The sequence below is a fragment of the Podarcis liolepis genome (genome assembly GCF_965112155.1).
Source record: "Podarcis liolepis genome assembly, chromosome: 10".
Classification (NCBI taxonomy): Eukaryota; Metazoa; Chordata; class Lepidosauria; order Squamata; family Lacertidae; genus Podarcis; species Podarcis liolepis.
Window position 1 is genome coordinate 49,197,443 of NC_139562.1, and position 24,184 is coordinate 49,221,626.

Below are 24,184 nucleotides of genomic sequence, written 5' to 3' on the forward strand. Positions count from 1 at the left end.
GTGCAAAAGCTACAAAGAATAGCAGTAAACTTGTCAAGCATTCTAACATGGAGAAGTTCCTCCATTGTGGAGATAAAATTGACAAAGGGTTTCAACTCTCTTATCTGATTAAGAGGAAAAAGCAGACAACAGTATAATCCTAATTATGTCTACTCAGAAGTAGGCTTTATTGATTTCAGTGGGTATCACACTTGGATAAACACATATATGATTCCAGCATGAACTATGAAGAGACTGTGGCTTGAATGCTGACTACCATAACCTCTACGGTTTTTATATTTGCATAGTCAACTGATCAAACCTACAGTACTTGGTATTGAGTTGACTTGGTCCCATTGTTGTCACAGAATCTCACCAATGTAATGCCCTAGCTAAATTGGCTAGATCCAATGGCTTAATTATTTATGAACCCTGTTCCCAAATGTGTGCCAAACCTACTTTTGCCCTCCAAATTAATTTGCATCATGACAGTAAACTCAGCATATACTGTACTCCCGGCTACAAGCTTGATTTGGAAACACTACAAGCTTGACTTGGAAGAGAACCAATACGACCATGTAGACAACTAGGATCTTTGCAATCAGGGTAGCCACTCTCCTCTCTCCCCTACCCCTCCTTCTTTTATGCATAGGCATCAAAATGCCTATGGAGCTCAGATTGCTGAAATGTGCTACTGTACTCCCACTATTTTTCATGGCTATACCCGCAGTGCAGTAGTCTACCCTCAAATATATTTGTGACCCAAATTATATAGAAAATAGGTAGTTTCTGAACCAGTTTAGTTAAAAACAAAATACCTTCCATTAATATACTACTACCACCAACACTTACTCTGAACTAAGGCTTCAAGCTAACTTCCCTTATATTGAGCTATGGACGGGTTGGATTGAGTGGTGCTCATTTGCTTGCTTTTGCTGGCTCAGCTGGCTGCCACAGATGGAGTGACACAAACTTTCTTTGTGGAAGCCGCCCAGAGTGGATGGGGAAATCTAGCCAGATGGGCGGGGTACAAATAATAACTCCTCCTCCTCCTCCTCCTCCTCCTCCTCCTCCTCCTCCTATTTTTGTTTGAATGTATCAAAATTTTCAATCCATTCTTAAAGTATTTGCCTTTGAGTACTGGTTCTGGTATCTACAGCAAATAGCGTTGTTGGTATGGGAAATTGTGTGAACGTACAGAAAAGATCTTATAATGCTAATTAAATAACTTAGAGTTATTCTGTTTTGCTGCCTAAGGTATAAATAATAAAATAGAAAGTTTAAGGAAATATAAATTCATTAAGACGATGTGGCACACATATATGAAACTTGTCTTCTTTAAGGAGTTAAAGGATCATAATATTTGCAATATTTTGCCAGGGGAGAATTAAAAATATCATCATACAGCAAATGTGCTTTACGGGTTTTTCTTTGTTTTCTCCTTTTAAAGAATTTATAATTTATTTTATGTCTAGATGTTTAGCTCTTTTCCTCTTCATTTCACCCTCACCAGGGAGTTTGCAGAATACAAAACTCCCTTCAGCTAATTATTACTGTAATTTTGTTTCCTGTGCATAACAACGTTTAAGATGTTTTAAGGGACAGAGTTTTCATATTGACTGGGAAATGTCATTTTAGCAATGCTCTAATGCTGTATTCTTAATGCAGGTTAGTTTACAGTCCTAACCCCCCCCCCAGACACACCCCCAGACATGCAAGCACAGATATGCAGCTATTTCAGTATTCCCCAGCAAACATTTATTCATATTTGTGTAGGGAGTTCATATAACTAAAGCTGCTGCATAGACCAAACCCAGAAATGCTGTGACTGGCTGTAGAAGGTAGACAATATACTAATCATTCAGAGTGACTTACAAGTGAAATCAAAATCCAATAATGAAAAGCCCCTGTCAGGATCCTTCTAGCTGGATAGCAGATGACTCTGTGGGAGGTAAGGGATATTTTACACTTTCTATTACCATTTTGTTGAGCTTTCAAGACAAATATATAGATATTAGGAAGGGAACGAGATAAAGCTGGCCCTGTTCTATGTTCTATACAACAGTTTAGTGATTCTTCTGATCATTATTTACTGGAAGGTATCTGCCCCACCCCTAGAGTGACGTGGGTGGCGCTGTGGGTTAAACCACTAAGCCTAGGACAGGGGTCTGCAACCTTTAAGACAAAAAGAGCCACTTGGACCCATTTCCGAAGAAAAAAAAACTGGGAGCCGCAAAACTCATCATTATAAAAATAACTTTTTTGTCACTTTTTTATTATTTCTTTGTTTGACCCCTCAGAATTACTCCTCCTAATAGAAATAAACGTTAAATTAACAAGTTACCTGTGTGTGTGTGTGTGTGTGTGTGTGTGTGTGTGTTCTTCACTCCCCTTCAAAACAGTGACCAGCGTACATGCCCCCTTTCAATGCAGTGACCAGCGTACATGCCCCTTACAATGTAGCGGGTGGGCAGGAAGGTGACGTCGGGACGGTGCATGACTAACGCACGCACCGCCCCCATGAGACGTCACAGCCAGTACAGCGCCCGCAACAGTGGGGAGTGTCGGGGCGCACAATGCGCCTCCTCCCCTCGCTAGTATCCGCCCCGGAGCCGTGGCAAAGGTGTAAAAGAGCCACGTGTGGCTCCGGAGCCGCGGGTTGCAGACCCCTGGCCTAGGACTTGCCAATCAGAAGGTCGGTGGTTCAAATCCCCATGACGGGCTGAGCTCCTTTTGCTTGGTCCCTGCTCCTGCCAACCTAGCAGTTCGAAAGCATGCCAGTGCGCTGCTCTGGTTCGCCAGAAGCGGCTTAGTCATGCTGGCCACATGACCCGGAAGCTGTACGCCGGCTCCCTCGGCCAATAAAGCGAGATGAGCGCCGCAACCCAGAGTCAGTCACGACTGGACCTAATGGTCAGGGGTCCCTTTACCTTTACCTTTATCTGCCCCACCCCATCCCCCAAACTCTAAGGAAATTTGGAACTCCACAAATGGTGACATGTGAATAACTGTTCTGTATAAGGGACAGGATTCCTTCTGCACACATGCAAATGATAATAATAATAATAATAATAATAATAATAATAATAATAATAATAATAACAACAACCACTCAAAAGGGCCTGAAGAAGCATAAATTCTTGCATGGGGCTTTGCTCGTATTTTCTATACCAGCTTACACAAACTTTTTTGTGTTTAGAGAACATTAGCTCAAAGCTGTCATTGACAATTGCATGTTTTTGTTTAAACCTACATATACTGTAAATGGTAGGATTAGTGAAGCAAATTAGTTTCTCAAGCATGATGGTTTTCCATTGCAGCTGTAAAAGGCATCTTACATTGTTCTGAGAAAAAAAAACAGTTTTTTTCTGGTTTGCACTTTGGAGCATCTGTTTTCCCCAGTTACCATAGTAAGTGGACGGTTGGACTCTCTGTAGATAGGCAGTGATAAATGGCAGTGATTCACCCTATATAATCACCACCTTTAAAAAGACGTTGGTAGACACTACTAATTCTCAAGCTATGTTTCTAAAATAGATATGGATTATTATGTACTATGCCTCATGTAGGAAATCACCAGTTAGTTACAGTTTCAAGCTGTAGTCCCTTTTCCTTTGAACAAACATTTTTAATTCATTCCTGGAACTGTAAAAATTTCTTTTCCGAAGTGAGTTTATAGATGTAGCCATTGCTACATCTTTTCAGGCAATTGTTTTGTCATCCAATAAACACACAGCAGTAGCTCAGTCAGTGTGGGGGATCAAAATGTAATTTGGTACTTATGTTTCAGAGAATGCATTTTTTAAGTGCTCACATTGTAGAGTCGTACCGAGAGGTCGTGTCAGCTTTCTTCTTTGTAACCCAGTGTATCTGGGGGGAAAATCCCACCTAGAGGGTTAGCTCTGCTGAAGCAAAATCTCTGTGTCTGCTTCTTTCCTTGTACCGCAACCCTACATAACACAGACATAACTTTTCAGGGCCACTCAACCCTCTTGCAAGGATTTTGTTTTTTAAGGGCAATATAGAGGGGAAGAGAAAGTTGAGTTGCATGAATTGCGTTCTGGTTGCACAACCATTGAATGTCACTCTTAATATTCACTTATTAAGAAAATACTTTCTCCTTCCTTCCCCAACATGGAACTGCTATTTGGTGCAGAAATTTTATGCGTGGAATGTGGTTGCATGAATGACAGGAGGCATAATTTTGTCGGTTGGTGTCCTAACTGATATGCGGAGTAGCACACTCCCCATGTCTAACCCACAATACTTTCTAAACCCTTTGATGGCTTGTGTTGGTAGTCTGCTTTCCCATAGGCATACTCAAGGTAGCCAACAAAACTTGGCATTGCTGTCAGCAATTATACCAAATAAGTATATTAAAAATAGAAATGTTAGTATGAAAAAGCCCTAATAGTGCAATAAATAATGGAGGACTGGGTGTTACTGGGAGCTGATAAAGTCCTGGGGCCACAGCATGGATGTCAATTAGACGGTGGACCTTGCCTCTCCTACTTAGCAGTCACAGATATCTGCTATGTCAATAGGAAATATTAGGTTACCTGCTTGGAAGCTGAGTGTTCCAGGCAGATGCTGGATTGTTCATGCAAAGTTTTTGTAACAGAGAAGGGGGAAACCTAGCAATTATCCACAAGTCTTTGCTGATGGAATTCGTTATCATTTGTCTTCCTCAGCACCCTCTTTAGATCTGTTCTTCCTTAATATTATTATTTAAGTGACAGTTGAGTCAATCTCCCTGTGACAAGTTATGTGCTAGATTGGGACTAATGCTTGTGTAACATTAGGAAAGCTTGGGAAAGGGCTGCCTGAAAATACCCCATAATTATTATTTTTTCTTGACATGCCGCAGAAATTCCTTGCCCTAAATGGTGTTTAAATGTGAATGTCAATGGAAACTAGTGTTCTAATTAAAGAACAATGTATAAAGATAATCTCACTGCATGCTAAGTATAGATAGCAACAAAAAACCACCCCACAAAAACCCATTTATAAACCAAAGTTTCCCCCTTTGCAAACAGCTTTTAAAACAGGTGTTATTGTTTTTATATATTTAAAAAAATGATGTAATTGTTATGGCAACACATTTGAGACTAAAAATATTGGCTAGTGAGCAATTCCTTAAGTGTTTTATTATATTCTGAGTACCCTGAATATTATGCTATATAATATTCTAAGAACAATATACAGTATATTCAATCTAACCCCAACAGAGTACACAAGGCTAATTGACAAATACTATTTGAATATTTAGGGATGACCTGTTGCATAGCTATAGGGCACATGCTTAGCTCTGTTGGTTTAATTTTCAAGGTAATGCTGGAAAAGGCTTCAATCTGGAACCCTATTGAGTCTCTGAACACAAAGCTAGATGGGCCATTGGCCTATTTCAGTATAGGTTTGTAAACCACAAACCAGCTAAGCAGGTGAGGTTTGACGTAAGCAAATATATTTTCATTTATAGCTTTAATGGAATGCTTATCTAATTAAGTGGATGTATATCACTTCAACAAGTTTATAGAAACTGTATCTTATTACTAGAAAAACCTGTGTGTCTATAAGGCGTTTGGATATCAAACTCTTTTTGCTTACCTACTATCTACAAAATTCCCCAGGGAAGAGCCTTCAGCAAATATCTGTTGGGAGATTTTGGAAGTGAAATTTCTGGAAGCAAGCCTGCAGCTAGGAGCTGTCACTCACAGTTTTCTCCTCAAAGCACTAGGGCAAGCCTTGTGCCACTGAAGAGAATTAGGGTTGATCCAGTGCACTGCTTTAGAGCATCAAGCTGTCATGGTCACTTTTAAGAAAATTCAAGAAAATGAGTTATGCTAGACCTTTTCACCAGTAGGGTGGCTAATCCTGTTCAGCTGAATATCAGTGGAACAAGGCAGTAACAGATTGTTGTAATAATTATACTTGTTCTTCATGTTGCTTCTCCCCTCCATATGGATCACACACCACCTGAGATTTCACATATCTATCATGCAGATAGGTGAGAGGTCAGAGGGTTATTCATATGCTGTGAATGTTGTACAGGTCAAGTGCTTGGAATTGATATAATCAAGACATGCCAGTTCCAAGCACATCCATCTAATATAGAGAGCTGCAGTGAGCAGAAGCTGTTTAAATACTCAACAATGGAAATAAGGAAACGGAAATGCAGTACAGTACAATATATAACTATCAGGTTGTTTTTGAAGGGCATGGTAGTGCAATCTGGGCATTTCAGCATATATTCACTTTACAAACTATGCCTAATAAGGTTGCAATGATTTGATAATTAATTTGGCTAGAATCATTAGTCAAAAACACTTTGATTCACTAAAACGTTCCTCACTGATTAGTGCCATGGTTTAATGCGATCTGAACATAGATTTATCGCTGAAAAATATAAACAATGGATTGGATCCAGATTTGTTATGCAATCCCAAATATGTATACTCAGAAATAAGCTTCACTGAGTTGAGCAGGACCTACTCTTGGGAAACTGTGTATGGTGTGCTTAAAGTAGATCAACATGCTATGCTCAGTTAAGATAGATCCACAGCTGAAAATAGTGTATCTGGTGGCCCTCAAAAAACATAGCTGGTCATTTGGATCTTTCAGATCAAATAATTTTAGGTGAGGCATTTCAAGGACAGTAAACCAATTTGCTCTTGCCTAAAACGACATTGCAAATGGGCTATCTCTCACTCAGTGGCTACATTTAAGAAAAGCCCACTATCCTGTTATTTCTGTGATATTTCAGGAACAGACATTAAGATGAATGAAGATAAAACAGCCCAATAGGGAGTTATCAGTGACAGAATAAACACATTCACATTCCTAGGAGGGATGCCGACAGGCATAAATGAAATCTTCACTGGACATTGCACTTACATACTTCAGTTCAAGATGACCTGCCTTTCACCCTTATTTCCAAGGTCAAAATACACATCAAAATCCTGTTGGCACGGGAAACTGATATATATAGGCTTGTGAAATTTGCACTTAAGAGGCAGAATACACACACACACACACACACACACACACACACACACACTCTTTAAAAGGATATAGCTACTGCAAGTCGGGAATGCTGAATAGAGAATTCCATATCTTGCTTTGGTGGAAAGCAAAATGAATTGGAAATGGAACTTAGTGTAATCCATCACTTGGCATAGATGCATAGCTGTCAACGTTTCCCTTTTTAAAAGGGAAATTCCCTTATTCTGAATAGGATTCTTCGCAAGAAAAGGGAAAAGTTGACAGCTATGCATAGATGGTTCCAGTAATGGCACACTGAACAGGAGAGGGATGTTGCTTATACTGTACTAGATTTCTCCATGCACAAATTATCTGAACAGACCTTCTAAGCATATGGATGCATGTGAACGCATAGACAGTCCCCCAAAAGAAATATGCAACCACAGACAATCACATGTGACCACAGGCAATCACTTATTATGTTGGCATACATGTAGTAGAAAATACAAGAATACGATACTTGCCTGCTCCTTTCCATCTATGCTGGTAGTCTTCTCTGTTACTTACCTTGGATTTATAAGATTTTTTATTTTAACAAAACCCCCAAATGCTTAAAACTTCAACAACAACATTACCACTATTTAATTTGTTTTCAAGAAAAGACTGAAATTCTCAAAGATCTTGGGATTTGGCTTTATTATTAGTATGTACTAAATTTGTATACTGTCCTTCACCTGAAGATTCCAGGGCAGTTCACAACTGAACAATACAAAATGAGAACACATAATACACAATAAAACGAAAACAAGAAGCAGGCCAATAACCCCTCTCCCACAAACACATTTTAAAAAGCCATAAAATCAGACGAGCACCTGGTTGAAGGAAATCGTTTTCACCTGGCGCCTAAAGATATGTAAAGAAGGCGCAAGGTGAGCCTCCCTGGGGAGAGCATTCCCCAAACAGGGAGCCACCACAGACAAGGCCCTTTCTTGTCTTGCTACCCTCTGGACTTCTCGTGGAGGAGGCACATGAAGACAGATAGGAAGTTCACCTCTAAAGCATCCCATTCATGCTCTGACCTTGAAGCCAGTTATCCCACAACCAGACACTTTTCTATCTAATTTACAGTGCCTATGTTTCTAAGTGGCCATTACATTATGTCTAAGCTTACACGATCTTGCATGCTCTGCCAGTGTCTTAAATATGAAATTTACTTGGGGTATTTGATGTTAAAACTTGTGTACCTAAATTAAACCAAAGTTTTGTACTATTTTCAATTCTGCAGCGATATGTGTGTTTGAAGGCAAAACATACTTTGAAGGTGAAAGAGAAACTGTACATTCAAACTCAGGGGATTGCATTCTGTTTGAATGCAAGGTAAGATCACTGTTAGCTTATTCTCTTCCTTGTAATGTGCCCTTACCCATAGTTAAACCTGACAAAAAATATGGTAGCAGTAGCTTTCTAGGTTTGATGTGTTTTGCCAGTTTTTATACCAATCTTAACTGAATATATATGTATTTAAAAATGGGGTTCTATGTAAGTTTAAGTCCCTTGGTAGTATGCTTGTTTTGCAAGACAAATGTTTTGGAAAAGTGGGGTGTTATTGAACAAGAGGATGCATAAGGTTGCTGGTAACGTCACTGCACAATATATTGCGCAACAGTTGCACAAACAGTTTTTACCAATGCATCTGCTGCATAGGATTCCTTTGTTGACCATTATTATTAAAACTCATCTGAGACAGCAGGATAGCCCATACCAAGGGTCGGCAAAGTTTTTGTGGCTTGGGCCGGTTCACGGTCCCACAGATGACACGGTGGGCTGGAGTGTGTGCTTGCACACGCATGCATGCATGTGCAAATGCTATTTTCAGCGCTCCTTCTGGCACAGAGGAGGCGTGCACAGCTTCCCATTGGTGCAGCTTCCCATTGGCTGCAGGAAGCTCCTGCAGCCAATGGGAAGCTGGCCAGAGTTGCAGGAGGCAGTCCCCGCTCTGCTCTGTGCTGGTTTAGTGCAGCGCACGGGAGCTGACTGAGCAGGCAGCGGGGGTCCATGGGCCGGATAAACGACCCCCCATGGGCTGCTTGTGGCCCATGGGCCTTAGGTTGGCTGACCCCTGGGCCATACACTAGCAGACAGAGGATGTTGGATACGGTCCAGTTTTGTTTTGATTTCTGTTATCCGAGGAGAAAATTGAGAGCAAGTTTGAAGCCTGCAGCTTCCACTCTGCCATTTCCCTTATCATTGGTAGAAATGAACAGAATAACCAGTAAGTTCTCATATTTGGGACCTGATCCCTATATATAAAATTCACTTCTTTATAATTATATCTAAATAATAAGCCCTGCACCACCCTAGCCACATTGTGTACAATATTTCACTAACTCTGTAATATTGTTTCATCATATTTATTGAAAGGTTGAGTAATGTGGGATTTTGTTAATGCTTTTGCTTTTACTTTAAAGCTGAATTTTATACAAAGTTTCTTTCTCCAAACAATACTTTCCTGACATATGGCTATTGACTTTTGTAGAGAGAGGAAAAAAAGAATATTGATAAAACTGAGATCAGCTTATTTAAGCTTCTGGATTGTTGTGAGAAAGGAACTCTGAAAGAAAAATGAGTTTTGAGTTTCTTCTATCTGTAGCAACCTGCTAGTAATCCATATCAATGAAAGCATCTGTCCTTTAAAAAAAAACTTTTTGAAAACATTTTAGGAAAATTACAGCAATTTGGGGTAGAAGGGAAACTATTCTTAGTATTTTAATTAAACATTTTGATTCATTGCTTCTCTATGGTTTTGCGCCAATGGATTTTGTTATGAAGCTGGATGATGACAAAAAACCTGGCTGTTGAGTAATTTACACTTTCTAGCTGCATTTTTATTGCATGCTTTAAATCTGCATATGCACTTAATTTTGTTTTTTTTTTTAAGTACATAATGATCGTTCCCCCCCAATAGGACTACAAAATGCAACGTATAGTGAAGTCAGATTGCCCCGCCTTGAACTGTCCAGAATCTCAGCAAATCTCCTTATCTAACAGCTGCTGTAAAGTTTGTAAAGGTAAGGCAAATGAAAGAATTTACTCTTGCAACCACGCGGGGAAATGAACAGCTGAGATACATAGACTGAGTGAACTGGGGCACATTTATATATTTATTCATTTAACCCAAAACCGATCTCCACGTGGAAACCAAGGTGTGGGATCTAATTAATAGAATGTGGGTGAGCCAACCTGTGAATGGTTCCTCTGCTTTCTCTCTCAAGCATCACCCTCTCAAGTGAGTAAAAAGGCCTACCTGATCCATCCCATCTTTGGGGCCCCAGCAACTCTAGGCAGATGTTACTTGTTGGTACCGAAGGTGCTGCCTAACCAGGCCGCTGAGCCCCACATTAGGACTACGCCACTTACCCTTAAAGATGCCTGATGTTGCTCGCCAAACCTAAACTGTGTCATAACTACCTGCACCTACCTTATAAAGGTAAAGGTAAAGGGACCCCTGACCATTAGATCCAGTCGCGGACGACTCTGGGGTCGCAGTGCTCATCTTGCTTTATTGGCCGAGGGAGCAGGCATACAGCTTCCGGGTCATGTGGCCAGCATGACTAAGCTGCTTCTGGTGAACCAGAGCAGCGCATGGAAATGCCGTTTACATTCCTGCTGGAGTGGTACCTATTTATCTACTTGCACTTTGACGTGCTTTTGAACTGCTAGGTTGGCAGGAGCAGGGACCGAGCAATGGGAGCTCACCCTGTCATGGGGATTCGAACCACTGACCTTCTGATTGGCAAGCCCTAGGCTCTGTGGTTTAACCCACAGCGCCACCCATGTCCCTACCTTATAATGTGGTCAAGTAACCTCTTTAAAGACTATCCCTCCTCTAAGTTCCAGGCTACCACATCAGTACATAGCAGGCAAAACAAGCAGCCTAGCAAGGCCAATCCGCTCACGAGCAAAAAATCCACCCTCAGCGCCCCAAAAACAATTGGCCAATGCCTGTACTGTCTATAGGGCGGGAGGATACGTAGCCAACAGAATGAAGAGGGTGCCAGAAGAATGAGGTGGGCTTAAATAGCCCCACCCACCCACTCCCAGTGTCAGTGTTGCATGCCTCTGCACATGGAAGTCACTTCTCAGGCCTCTACACTTCCTGAGCAGCTGCAGCAGCTACTTGCCGCCACAACTGCTTCGAGCATGGTGACCGTGGGAATGCTGGAAAATGAAAAACTTATCATGTATCTGATAAAACATGCAAACGTTTAAGCCACAATAGATCTATGAATCTTCAAGGTGCCGCAATACCCGTTCTGTTTTGTTGCTGCCTCAGTATACTAACATAGGTACCCTTTTGAAAAAATCCCTTTGAAAAGTATCAGCCGGTGACTGTCTGAGGATGGAAGGGGAAGAAAGCAATTTGTGGCATTTCTCCCCACACTCCTGCAGCAATCTCCAACCCCCTATGTGTGTGGGACACTGGGGCAGATTTAGAGGGGGGGGGCTCCAGGAGGGAGGCGGGATTGCTGAAAATGGCATCCTTCCATGTAGAAGCAGAACTGTTGCAGTCACCTAAATAGTAGGGAACATATGGATCGCTTCCATGCTGTTCCCACTGGGCTGTGATCGTGGCTGATTGTGTGTACATCATAATAGCTGTAGTTGCTTTATCAGTTAACATGGTTTGGTTTGCTGATAGAACACCGAATTCCCACTTTAATGTTGTTCACTATGGAGAGTTAAAGGAATACGGAGGATTATAGTCTCACATTTATCACATGGCACTTTGAACAGATGGTGTGTGCCCTGATTTGCAATGCAGGGTAAAAGATAAAGGTATTCTCTGGGGTTTTCTTGTCTGCTGTTCTCATCCAGGGCGATATTGGTTCCTTCAAAGCTGTGAGCAGTTGCATCTCTCTCTCTCTCTCTCTCTCTCTCTCTCACACACACACACACACACACACTCTTCTGGTTTTTCTAATAGATAAACCATTTCAAATATGAAACAAGTTCCCAGTCTCCTGGGTTTCACCATATACTTGTGTTTCGAAAAAGAGAGCCACATTCGGTTCCTGGGTTATCCAGGCACCAAGTATGTAATTAGTGAAACCAGACATAAAAATTAGATGAAAGAATATGACAGAAACTGGATAAGATCCTGGCTATCCTATCTATTGAAATAAACTCAAAAGGACATTTTCACGGATGGATTTAAATTATTTAAATGGCTCCGAGGGATATGTTCATTACGATATTTCTTGATTATTCATGGAGACCACACAGGCTTGAGAAGTGTAATTGGCAGGTTTCATGCTTGTTATCAGAACATTCCCATGTCTGTCTGTGTGTGGGGCAGCTTGAATTTGCCCGTCAGGAGCTGCCTACAGATCTTATCTCTGAAAGCCTAAATTAGTATATAATTAATCTCCTGTACTTGCTCTCTTATAGTGCTGCATAGCCACAAGGAGCATATTGATCAATAATGAAAATGTAACCGCCATCTCCTGTGATGCTCAGGTTCTGACACAAACTGATAGAAGCCGGGAAAAGTCTAGCCTAAGGCTAATACTTTGTCCTTAACTAGGGCTCCTTTGTGAGGGAAGACAGAACAGGACAAAGGCTGCCATAGGACCAAATACTGCTATTCATAAGCAAATAGAAAAGCCATAAATGCTGAGGGTGACATACAGATTGGGAACAAAGAATGGTTCTTCGTAGACATTCTTGCTTCGGAATTAACTACTAATTAGCTGGCTACCCCTGCTGAGGAGCCCAGGAGGTGGCTGGGCAGACAACATACAGTTTCCGAGTCATTTCTGGTAAGCAGTATTATTGTCCCACAATGGCAGCTGACAATTTCTGCTTGTGAATCACTTGCACTGACCATGGCTGTCACATCCTGCCAAGTGTTGAGGACCATTTTACTGAACATTTGAACACAATGAGAAATCCAGGAATGTAAGAGGTGGGAGGAGAGAGAATCCACCACTTAGAAGGATGTTGCAGGTGACATCACATGCATACCGCCCATAAGTTACACCCCCCCCCATAAATGTTTTCTGCACTTGCCCATAGTGACTTGCCCTCAGAGATTTACGGCTGGATAAGGCTTAAAACTGGTGCCTTGCACTTCAAAACACTAAAACTATTACATTTCTCTTTAGCGTTGGCCATTGTCAAGAGGTGGTAACTGTTAATTAAGGACAGATAGTTGAATTCACCTATGCTATTTAACTAGATTATATACCTGACACGGATGGTGCTGTAGTCTAAACCACTGAGCCTCTTGGGCTTGCTGATCAGAAGGTCAGCGGTTTGAATCTGCATGATGGAGTGAGCTCCCATTGCTCTGTCCCAGCTCCTGCCAACCTAACAGTTTGAAAGCATGCCAGTGCAAGTAGATAAATAGGTACTGCTGCGACAGGAAGGTAAACAGAGTTTCCGTGCACTCTGGTTTCTGTCATGGTGTTCTGTTGCGCCAGAAGTGGCTTAGTCATGCTGGCCACATGACCTGGCAACTTGTCTGTGGACAAACACTGGCTCCCTTGGCCTGAAAGTGAGATGAGCGTCACAACCCCATAGTTGCCTTTCACTGGACCTAACTGCCCAGGGGTCCTTTACCTTTTTTACCTATTAGATTATAATGATGATAGCATTGATCTGGGTCAGTTGAACATAAATTTTCCTCTTGATCTTTAGAAGCCTTGGTTTGGTTCCCACAGTGGCAACCACCAGTTCAAGTGTTTTGATAATCATATTCAAGTTAGCCTTTGCCAACCTGTGTAGTTTTTTTGGACCATTATTATTATTTATTAAATTTGTATACCACCCTGTACCTGCAGGTCTCAGTGCTCTGTTAGCTGGGGCTAATGGGAGTTGTGGTCCAGAAAACCTGGAGGGCACCATGTTAGCAAACACTGCTCCTAAGTACTTGAAAATGATAGTGGTTGTAAACTATAATGGTTGTTGAGGAAGAAACTACTCACTGGTCCTGCTGATGAGGTGCTAGGCTCTAGGTATCAAGAGCAAAATTCATATAGCAGCTGGTGGGGCATTGTTGCTCACTTGGCTTCTCAGTGCCATGTGTTGCTGCCAGGTACCAAGAGGGAAAGTGAGAGGAGCTGGAGGCAGTGGGGAGTTTGGTATGGTGTGGAATGGTTCAGCTGCTGCATCTGCACCACACCAAGCTCCTTGCTGCCTCTCTTCCACTCTCAGTACCCAGCAGCAGTGAATGCCATTAGAAAGCCAAGTGAGTAATACTGCCCTGCCCTGGCAGCCACTACCGAATATATATTTGAGAAGTCTTTTTTAAAATCTGCTCCACTTCCTAGTGGGGAGGAGTTGCGGTGGACTGCGTGGCCACCCACTACTCACCGGGATGCGGGGGACTTTGTCTCCCGTCGCCTGGGGATCCCGGCCACGTCAGAATCCGGCCAGCCAATCCGCTGGTCGGTGGCGTGTGGCCGGGACAGTTTAAACCGAGGAGCGAGCCAGAGGACTTCCTCTTTGGCTCGCTTCCTCAATCACCCACCCTTCCTCCCTATTTCACAGGTTAGGCACTGGCCTTGCTATGGACCTCGGTTGGTCGCCTTGGTTGTTCGAGGGGCCTGGTAGGAATTTTTTCCACTTGGCAAATTGGCACTGTCCACTTGGTTTTCGCCTACCTCGTAGCAATTGTCACAACTTTGTTAGGGTTGCGGTTAGGCATTGTTTGACCTTGTGTGGGGGAGGGGAGGTGTGGCTATCACCTGCCCCTCCATGCTTAAGGGTATTCTGTTAAAGAAATCTGGGGGTGCTGATCTTGTCTGAAGCCTGGCTGGGGGGCTAGGGCCTTGACATGACCCCAATGGGAACACCAGGGGGAGCTTGAGTTGGTTCGCATCGACAGGGCTCCTCCTACCAGTGGTTTACCCTTACCAGACTTCCTGCACATGGGCAGGAGTCAGATATAGTTGGGTCCAATCAATGCCTAAGCCAATACTGCTCACATTCTGTAATTCAATAAAGTTGTGGCCAAAATTTGCCCAATAACATAAACCTAATATCTGTGTCCTTGTGTGAGTTATTTCCAATGAAGAAGAGTTTGGATTTGATATCCCGCCTTTCACTCCCCTTCAGGAGTCTCAAAGCGGCTAACATTCTCCTTTCCCTTCCTCCCCCACAACAAACACTCTGTGAGGTGAGTGGGGCTGAGAGACTTCACAGAAGTGTGACTGGCCCAAGGTCACCCAGCAGCTGCATGTGGAGGAGCGGAGACACGAACCCGGTTTCCCAGATTACGTGACTACCGCTCTTAACCACTACACCACACTGGCTCTCTGAGGGGGTGGCTGCGGGGTCTCGACACGCAAATACAGAAATGGCCATGTGGCCCAAGAAAGACAATGAATGGATATACGTAAGCCTCAATCCTAGAAGGTTAAAATTGGTTGGAATTGTGCTGCTGACTTCAGAAGGAACTGAATAGCCTACTTCAGTTGTTTAGCATTTCTAAGCATCATTGTTACTTACTTTTAGGCCATGACTTTTGCTCTGAAGGACACAAGTGCTTGGAGAATTCTTTCTGCAGGAACCTTGAAGACAGGGCTGTCTGTAGCTGCCGAGATGGATTCCGAGCTCTCCGAGAGGACAATGCATACTGTGAAGGTAATGCTTTGTAAATAAATCTGTTTCAGGTATAATAATTAGTGTGGATTACTGCAAAAAGTATGTATTAATTCACAACTTGTCAAAGTGATGGGCTCATTAAATTCAGGGGATTTAATTTAAAGCATATTAATCAGCTGAAGTAATTATCTCTCCAATTAAGGTTCTCCCTTTCCTAAAAATAATAATCTGATCTGTGTCAAAGTAATATGTTAATACAACTGAATTCTTGATTTGGAAATTAATATATTACTACAGTATGTACTTTCCCCCATTCAAATCTCACTCAGATAAGCTAAAATTCAAATATCGTGTCATTTTAATATAACTCCTGAGTTGTTACACCTCTTCATTAATCCCCAGGTATATTTATGTTACCTTAAAGGTTGTATAAAGTAAGCAACAGGAGATAGATTTAAATATCTTGTGGTAAGCATCATTTTACTAACAAACATCCCGTCCAAAAGATGTAGCATTGTTCCCATGGGGTGGGGAAAGTTGGTTGTTCTCATTGGCCAGCTACAGGCTGATGTGCTGGAAAGCACATTGTTGCTTTTACAGTTTCTTCAAAGTTCCAGGCCAGTTTGTGATCAAGGCCAGATGACACACATTCTAAGGTATTCCAGTTATTGCCTGATGCCTTTTGATGGAATGAGTTCAGCTGTGAGTCAGCAAGTATTGAATATGGAGGATGTGTAGGTGCTTGTACGAACCACCTCTCATATACTTGGCTATCATATGGAGAAACATTATTGCTATGTTTGGCCACCTGAATACGCTGAAACAGAAAAATGCCAAGGCATTGCAATTATGAGAGATATCCATTATCTTCCTTTTCCACCACCATTTCCTCCTGGCAGGGCATGCTGAAGTAGAACAGCATGTAACTAAATATTTCCTTCTCCATTAATTACAAATCTGTAAGCAATTACTTTGTCAGGTGAAGCTGGAAAATAATTGCATTTGAAAGCTTTATTTGCAAGATCGGTATTAAAATGTAGCTAAGCATGAACAAAATAATTGGTTTTACTTTTCAGGACAAATAAAATAATTATTGGCTTTTATCGTTGCAATCGGGACGCGGGTGGCGCTGTGGGTTAAACCACAGAGCCTAGGGCTTGCCGATCAGAAGGTTGGCGGTTCAAATCCCTGCGACGGGGTGAGCTCCCGTTGCTCGGTCCCTGCTCCTGCCAACCTAGCAGTTCGAAAGCACGTCAAAGTGCAAGTAGATAAATAGGTACCACTCCGGCGGGAAGGTAAACGCCGTTTCCGTGCGCTGCTCTGGTTTGCCAGAAGGGCTTAGTCATACTGGCCATATGACCCGGAAGCTCCCTTGGCCAGTAAAGAGAGATGAGCGCCGCAACCCCAGAGTTGGTCACGACTGGACCTAATGGCCAGGGGTCCCTTTACCTTTACCTTTTTATCGTTGCAATCCTGGAATAGGTTGGGTATTTTTATGGCACTTGTAGAAAACCTTTGCGCCCCCCCCCCATGTTGTTGAACACCCTTAATCCATGGTCATTGGTCATGCTTGTTGGCACTGATGGAAGCTGCTGTTCTGCAACATCTGGATGGCCAAAGGGTTCCTCATACCCAGAGGCTGCAGTTGTAGTCACTGTCAAAATGCTTTCTGCACTATAAAGCTGAAGTTCACTTCTGAGTAGAGATACATAGGGCTGCACTGCGTGTGGTCTATATTATACAGTTATAATTGTTTGCGGCTGTTGAGATTGTTAATAAAGGAATGTGCTTGATTGCCAGCCATGAAGGCAAATGGTAAACCTATTTTTCCACTAATGAAGCATTTTCTAAAGATTCAGTGAGAGATGAGAGGTAAATCAAACATGCCAATGAAAACACTGGCAAGACTTGTATCACCTGTAGAGTTGATAATTTAGTCATGGTTTTGAAATGCTTGTTGGCTTTTTAAGAAAGGATTGCATAACAAAATCTCCAAAAATCAGCAAAGGATGCTAAGGATATTTGCATAGGAGCATGTCTTATTTCTTTAAGTGGGAATTTCTCCCAGTAAATCTGGATGATTTGAAGTTGGTATAGTAAGTGATATTTACTGCCTTAACTTTCATTAGCTCTAGTTTCTGAATAGAATGGACAAATTGGGCAATTTTGGTTTCCCCCAGTTTCTTATATTTTCAGTGTATATTTTCATATTGCTTTCTTTTCAGTATTTTCTGTTCATTATTTTAATGTACATTTCTGCTAATACACATTTCAATATGCCATCTTACGTATTATATGCATTACGTATTATACACATTTTTGCAAGCAATTTCTCCTAATAGTGTGCATTTTTCTATGTTATTTTCACTAATTACCCATTTTTGTGGAAACTTTCCTCTGACCTATGTACTTTTGTACAATTTCTTTGGCTGGGGTATTTCCTTTCAAAAATTGGAGAACTGTGAATGTCAGAGGATAGCTATGTTTCTGTTCAATTAAATATAAATTGAACCAAATTTCTACTGCATCCCTACTTCTGATTACCTTGTTGAGAGCTCCTTGTTATTAAATGCCCACTTCTGTTTTTCTTGCTGTTAGCTGTCATATCTTCTAAGGCAACATCTGTATTCACCTGCCTCCTTAGCTAATTAGGTGCTGTGAATAAATTTGCCCCTTCCATTTTTTAACAGCTACTTGTAATCTGGCACAATCTCTTGCTTTCTCATACTACAGATCATAAGAAGGTGAATCAAAATCCCATTACGTACACTGCCATCAAGCAATTGTTAATTTGTGCAAAGGGGGGAGGGGAACATTTTCAGAACTGTTGCTACAGTAGCTTGTTTTAGATATTCACAATGTTATGTCTTAATTAAAAATAAAATAGATAGAAACTCCACTGAAATGCATGGGAATTGAGCCATTAATTTCAGTAGGCATCAGGTGCTCCAACTCTAGGGGGCCGAGGTGTCACCCCTGGAAGGCAATCTCTATGCTGTTCGAAACCCCATTTGCTCTATGTAGTACAGTATTTCTTGACAAATTTGTCCTTTATAATGGGAGGCAGTGTGATTGTTTTACTGATGTCTTTTTAAAGGTTTATGGTGATTCTGAGTACATATTTCTGACAGAATAAACATCATTTTCAGTTGACTGCTGTGCAGAGTTATCTTTTAAAATTTAATGAGGACATTCAACCGGTGGTAAATTTCTGCCCATATCTTCCAAAATTAGGTCAGGTTTTATTTACTAGCTGAAATAAATAGATGGCTGGATTTTATTTTATTTTAAAGGCTGGGTGTACTACTTCACAAAAAGCAGTTCTAAGGAGCTCACACTCAGTATTAGTTTGTGATTCCTGATTGATTTAATTTAAAGATTCTTGCAACATGATACGGTTGGTGATGCCAGGGGTTCTAATAGATGCCTGCAAAGTCTGAAAGCTGGCACACAATTTGCTCCAGCAGAGTTCAGTTTCCAAAATCCCAGTCCTGTGTTCCTATGCTACACCTAGTTGAGAGGAGAGCAGCCTCCTGGGACATAGACACAGTTCAAAATAACCATGGCTGTCTCACTGAGCATGTATTTCTTCAAAGCTTGGCATTTTGGAAAGGTCAGCTGCTGAAGAGATGAAGAAAGAAGTGGCAAGATATGTATCAGTTTACAGTGGTACCTCTGGTTATGTACTTAATTCGTTCCGGAGGTCCGTTCTTAACCTGAAACTGTTCTTAACCTGAAACACCACTTTAGCTAATGGGGCCTCCTGCTGCCGCTGCACCGCCGCTGCACAATTTCTGTTCTCATCCTGAAGCAAAGTTCTTAACCCGAGGTACTATTTCTGGGTTAGCGGAGTCTGTAACCTGAAGCGTATGTAACCCGAGGTACCACTGTACGTTTATATTGAGGTATCTTCAAGTGATCAGAGACAGTCCCAGAGAACAATAACCATTAGTGCCCTATGTATTGCAGCCACTAGGAACAGAAAGGATGCTTGATATCATGTGAATGGATGAAATCACTCAGAAAGCAGGTTTTCTTCTGCTGCTTTGGCTGGTCCTGCTACACACCCTCTTTGAATGCTTTTATCTAGCCACTGTGTGTCCTTGAACTGTGATAATGTATCTTGCTTGCCAAGGTGGAGTATGGAGGTGTTTGTAGATATCAGGGGCAAGTGACAGGAGCAGATCAGTAATAACTCACATGACACCACAACTTTTTATTCAAAGAAGCAAACAGCTCAAGAGGTCAGGCCTAGTGAGCACAGCAACTCTTCTTGATAGGTCTTGCCCCAATGAGGCAGTTGTGAGGACTGAAGGTCCCTGCCTTCCCACAGGGAAGGCCTAAGCTGCCTCATCTTCCTCTGGGTTCTCCCAAGGCAATCTGAGATTCTGTTGATGCATCTGTCTCTGCTACACCCTCTTCATACCTCTTCTGGTCTTGGGAGACCATGTGACCCCTAGAAGATTGCCCATCACGGAATGTGCCACTTAGGCAGAATAAGGTTCCAACCCCTGGCATAAGAGCCTGAGACAGGAGACCCTTGTAAGAGTAGAACACAACAAAAGTCCACAGTGAGTATGTATTAAGGGGGGGGGGGGGACAGCCACTATTTACACATGCTGTATTGTTTTTAACACTTGATTGGGAGTCGCCCAGAGTGGCTGGGGAAACTCAGCCAGATGGGTGGGGTATAAATAATAAATTATTATTATTATTATTATTATGCATTTTGCCTTAATGAATACTCTTCATTATGAAGTATGAAGTAGTGTTAGAAGACCATCTTTGATGCTTTAGTTTTTATCTTCTAACTGAAACTCTACAATAGTTTCAACATGTAAATATGTGCTTAATTTTCAATTCTGTGTCCTCCAGATAAATCAACTGATGCTTTGCTTGATTAATCTGCCAATTAAACTTTTTAAAGTCTACCAACAGCAATAATTATAAAAATAGTTGTATTAAATGTCATTGTTTAGATATGTTTTCCTCCCTTATATTCATAATTATAAAACAATTTTTTAAAGCTTTTGCGAAAGGTAAAGCTGGCTGCATCTATGAATCAATGCATCACAACTGGTGATTTGGGTTGTTGCAACCTGGTCCTATGAGTAATGTAAAAAGCAGAGCCAAACGCAAGCTGCTTTCTAGTCTGTGTAAATAAAAGGAAACCCCAGCAGTACTTGCTCAATTGGCCTCGTTGCTCTGTCCACAGATGCTGATGAATGTGCTGAAGGAAGGCATTACTGTCGGGAAAATACCATGTGTGTAAACACACCAGGATCATTCATGTGCATCTGTAAAACAGGTTACATCAGGATTGATGATTACTCATGTACAGGTAAGAGACAGCAGTTAGTCAGTGAAAAGTCTCCATATTTCCAATGTATTGAAAACGCTGCTTTGCTTATGGATAACAGCACTTTTAATTCCTGAATGGGAAGCGGCAGAATGGAGTGGTGTCATAGCTGTTCACATCACAAATCCTGCTTTTTAGCCTGGCCACATCAGAAGGTGGGAACGCTTTCGTCTTCTTGTTTTGCTGCAAAACCCCCCCAGGCTGGCATAGCTGAAAAGCCCAAACGGCTTTAGCTCCAACAGATTTAAAGTCACCAGTGCCTGCCTTGCCCCAAGACACCCTTTTTTGAGGAGAACAACCAGTAGCCAGGGGTGTACCTAGGGGTTGGCTAGGTTGGCCCCTGCCCAGGGGGATGCAAAAATTGTGCCTCTTAGCTCTGGCTCGGAGTGGCTGCTTGTGTGGTTCTCAAGCTCTTTCCTCCACTGCTCTGGGTGGCTGGGCAATACATGTAGGCTCCTCTGACAAGGGAGCAAGGGACAGAGGATGCCAATTCAGCTCCTTGTGAAGGGTGCAAGGGTGCCTAAGTAGGCTGGTGGTAGCTTCCTGCCTTGTTGGGTGCAGTAGAGTCCACTACAGAGTGCAGCTTAGTGGAGAGTCAGTTCCAGTTTATCCTAACCCCATCTAGTGCACTCACAGGGAAAGCAGACCCCAGACTTTCTTACTTCCTTCCAGGATCTGCTGGAAGGAAGTAAGAAAGTTAGTTCATTTAAAAAGTTTCCTAAGCGACAGCTACCGTGAATCTAGCCCCAAATCAATTTGGTGGCAGGGCAAATGTTTAATTAGGTTTTTAATTGGGAGGGGGGAGGCAGAAGGAAACATTGCATCTTATTCCTCTTCCCCTGACTACACTGGAAGTAAGAGGGGTCAATCCTGCTGTGTGCTGTCTCCCCAGAACCTTCTCTGTGGAAACATGCTGGCAATACAGATTCCTGCAACCAGCAGGATTGAGTCCTCCACTCACCAACTGGTGAGCAGATGACTCAATCCTGCTTAGGGTCTGCTTTCCCTGTGAGGGAATACATGGAATCTGTCTTCCTCTCCTTTTTTTCACTGACGGACCTCCCTCTGACAGCCCCAGGTTTCTCCAGGCAGCCTGATGTGGGGTGATCCAGGGCTGTTTCCACCTAACCCCGGTGAAGCCTGGATCCCACCCTTCCTGTTTAGTATAGGATGTAACAAATCCAGTGCACAGCCCTAGTATATGCGCATACTATAGCCTTATCTGGGTTATACCAGATTGTATATCATGCATGTGTGATGATGTCATCATCTAATACCACCATTATGAGTCCTTTATAGGTCTGCCCTGAGGGGCACAGTGGTGTTCCATATAGACTGCAGTTGTGCAGATCATGAGATCAATTAGTAAATTATTTGCATACTTGCTTTTAATTGCATAGATATATGTTTCTGTGATATCACAATTATATGTTGCTGTGGAAAGCTAATAATATATATAACTCATTTACTGGTTTCACAAACCATCAATAAATTGAACCCTATACTTGTTTCCTTTAAACTGCCTAGAAGCAATTATAAGCTGAATTGAATAAGTGACTTGAAATGAAAATAATACAACACTTGAAATGGTAGTTTGTTGGAACTCATTAGAAGTTCCTTAACTCAAACTGAAATATAAATTTGGTTACGAACTGCAAGTTATTTTCATATAAACTATAAATCTTGGTAACACAACAATAAAACTGTTATGGCTGTGAAGAGATTAAATTATAAGAGAAGTTTTTAAGCAGCTATTATGCTGCAATTTGCTTAATGACGACTGAGAGCATTTACAAATACAACCACGATCCGTGTTTACAATGATTACTGAAAAGGAAGAGCAGTTCCATTTGAGAGTACCAAATGCCTTTGACCTTATGTTTTGCAGAATACATCAAAGTAGCATTTGCAAAAATGTTACATAAATATACTTCTTCCTCATCAACATATTAAAGTGAATGATGTCAAACCAGATGCACAGTTCTTCATAGTTGAGAACAGGAACAGTTGCAGAGGTGGCCTTTTAGATTGGTCCCAAGCTTGTTGCTATGCTACAAGGTTACCAGAAAAGCTGCAAAAGTCAGCATGCTATACTTGTGAAATCCTGAACATAGAATCTTTGTTAAATCTAGTAGCATTATTAATGGAAAGCAAAGAGGGTGGTTTTTCATACTTCCATTTTTTTTAAATGAAACCCAAACCTTTTATTTTTTTTAAAAAAACCAATGTTTCCTAATTTCATTTTTTCTTCCCAAGCCCAGTGCAGCTGGGAGCAGCTGTTTATAGCATCCAATTATAACGGGACCTGTTTCTTTCTTTGTCTTGTTAACACACCTGCTCTCTCTGCCCCCATACCTATTAATCAAGCTGTTCTGGAACCCAGATGCCGTCTTGTTCACTGCCACAGCCAGCTTTAATGCAAGTTTAGGTCTCTAAGGGTTTCTGTCTGGTACTTGCCAAATGAAGGAACACCCTATAAATCTGCACACAATAGGGAAGGTGAGAGCTGTAGAAACCAGCTGTCCCCCAGTGAGGCAAATAATAATAATAATAAGTGGGAGAGAAGAGCTTTGAGCAAAGCAGGCAATTTTTTAAAAAGCAGGTTTTCCATGTGGGCGCTTGCATAAATTGTGGAGAACAGGAATGAAAAGGGCAAGAATAATACGTTTTAGCCAGTGCAATGATACACTTTTAAGATACAGGACTGAGACATTGTTTAGATTAGTAACTGTTGAATGGATTCTTTAAAAATGGTATTGTTGACCTGCAAGGGAGTAATAATTATCACAATTTACATATGTGTGTGTGTTTGTGTGTGTGGAGAGAGAGCCTTTAGCACAAACTGCTGAACTTATGGTTGGTGTCAGCCATGTTTTCGGATGAGTACTTTCACTCAGCAGCCACCCGCATTCGTAGAATCAGTTTGTTTTGCATGGGAGCCCCTTGGTTGTGGGGCTGCATACAAAAGTATGATAAGTTTGTCAGTTCTTTGGTTAAGATATTGATACAGTGGTGCCCCGCAAGACGAATGCCTCGCAAGACGGAAAACTCGCTAGACGAAAGAGTTTTCTGTTTTGGAGGTGCTTCGCAAGACGATTTTCCTATGGGCTTGCTTCGCAAGACGACAATGCCTTGCGAGTTCCTGCGGGTTTTTCCCCCTCCCCCCCTTTCCAAAGCCGCTAAGCCGCTTATCAGCTGATCCGATCAGCAGATAAGCCGCTAAAAGCCGCTAATAGCGCTAATCCGCTAATCCGTCAA

General features: G+C 41.9%; 1 protein-coding gene across 2 annotated transcripts in view; it reads left to right on the top strand.

Annotated features, from left to right (window-relative positions):
* NELL2 (neural EGFL like 2) overlaps positions 1-24,184 on the top strand; it is a 108,746-nt gene that overhangs the window by 39,218 nt on the left and 45,344 nt on the right. For both annotated transcript variants that reach the window (XM_083463450.1, XM_083463451.1), the window contains exons 10-13: positions 8,246-8,337; positions 9,926-10,028; positions 15,478-15,606; positions 20,783-20,908. In XM_083463450.1, coding sequence (XP_083319576.1) covers positions 8,246-8,337; positions 9,926-10,028; positions 15,478-15,606; positions 20,783-20,908 — 450 coding nt within the window. The remainder of the gene's footprint in view (positions 1-8,245; positions 8,338-9,925; positions 10,029-15,477; positions 15,607-20,782; positions 20,909-24,184) is intronic.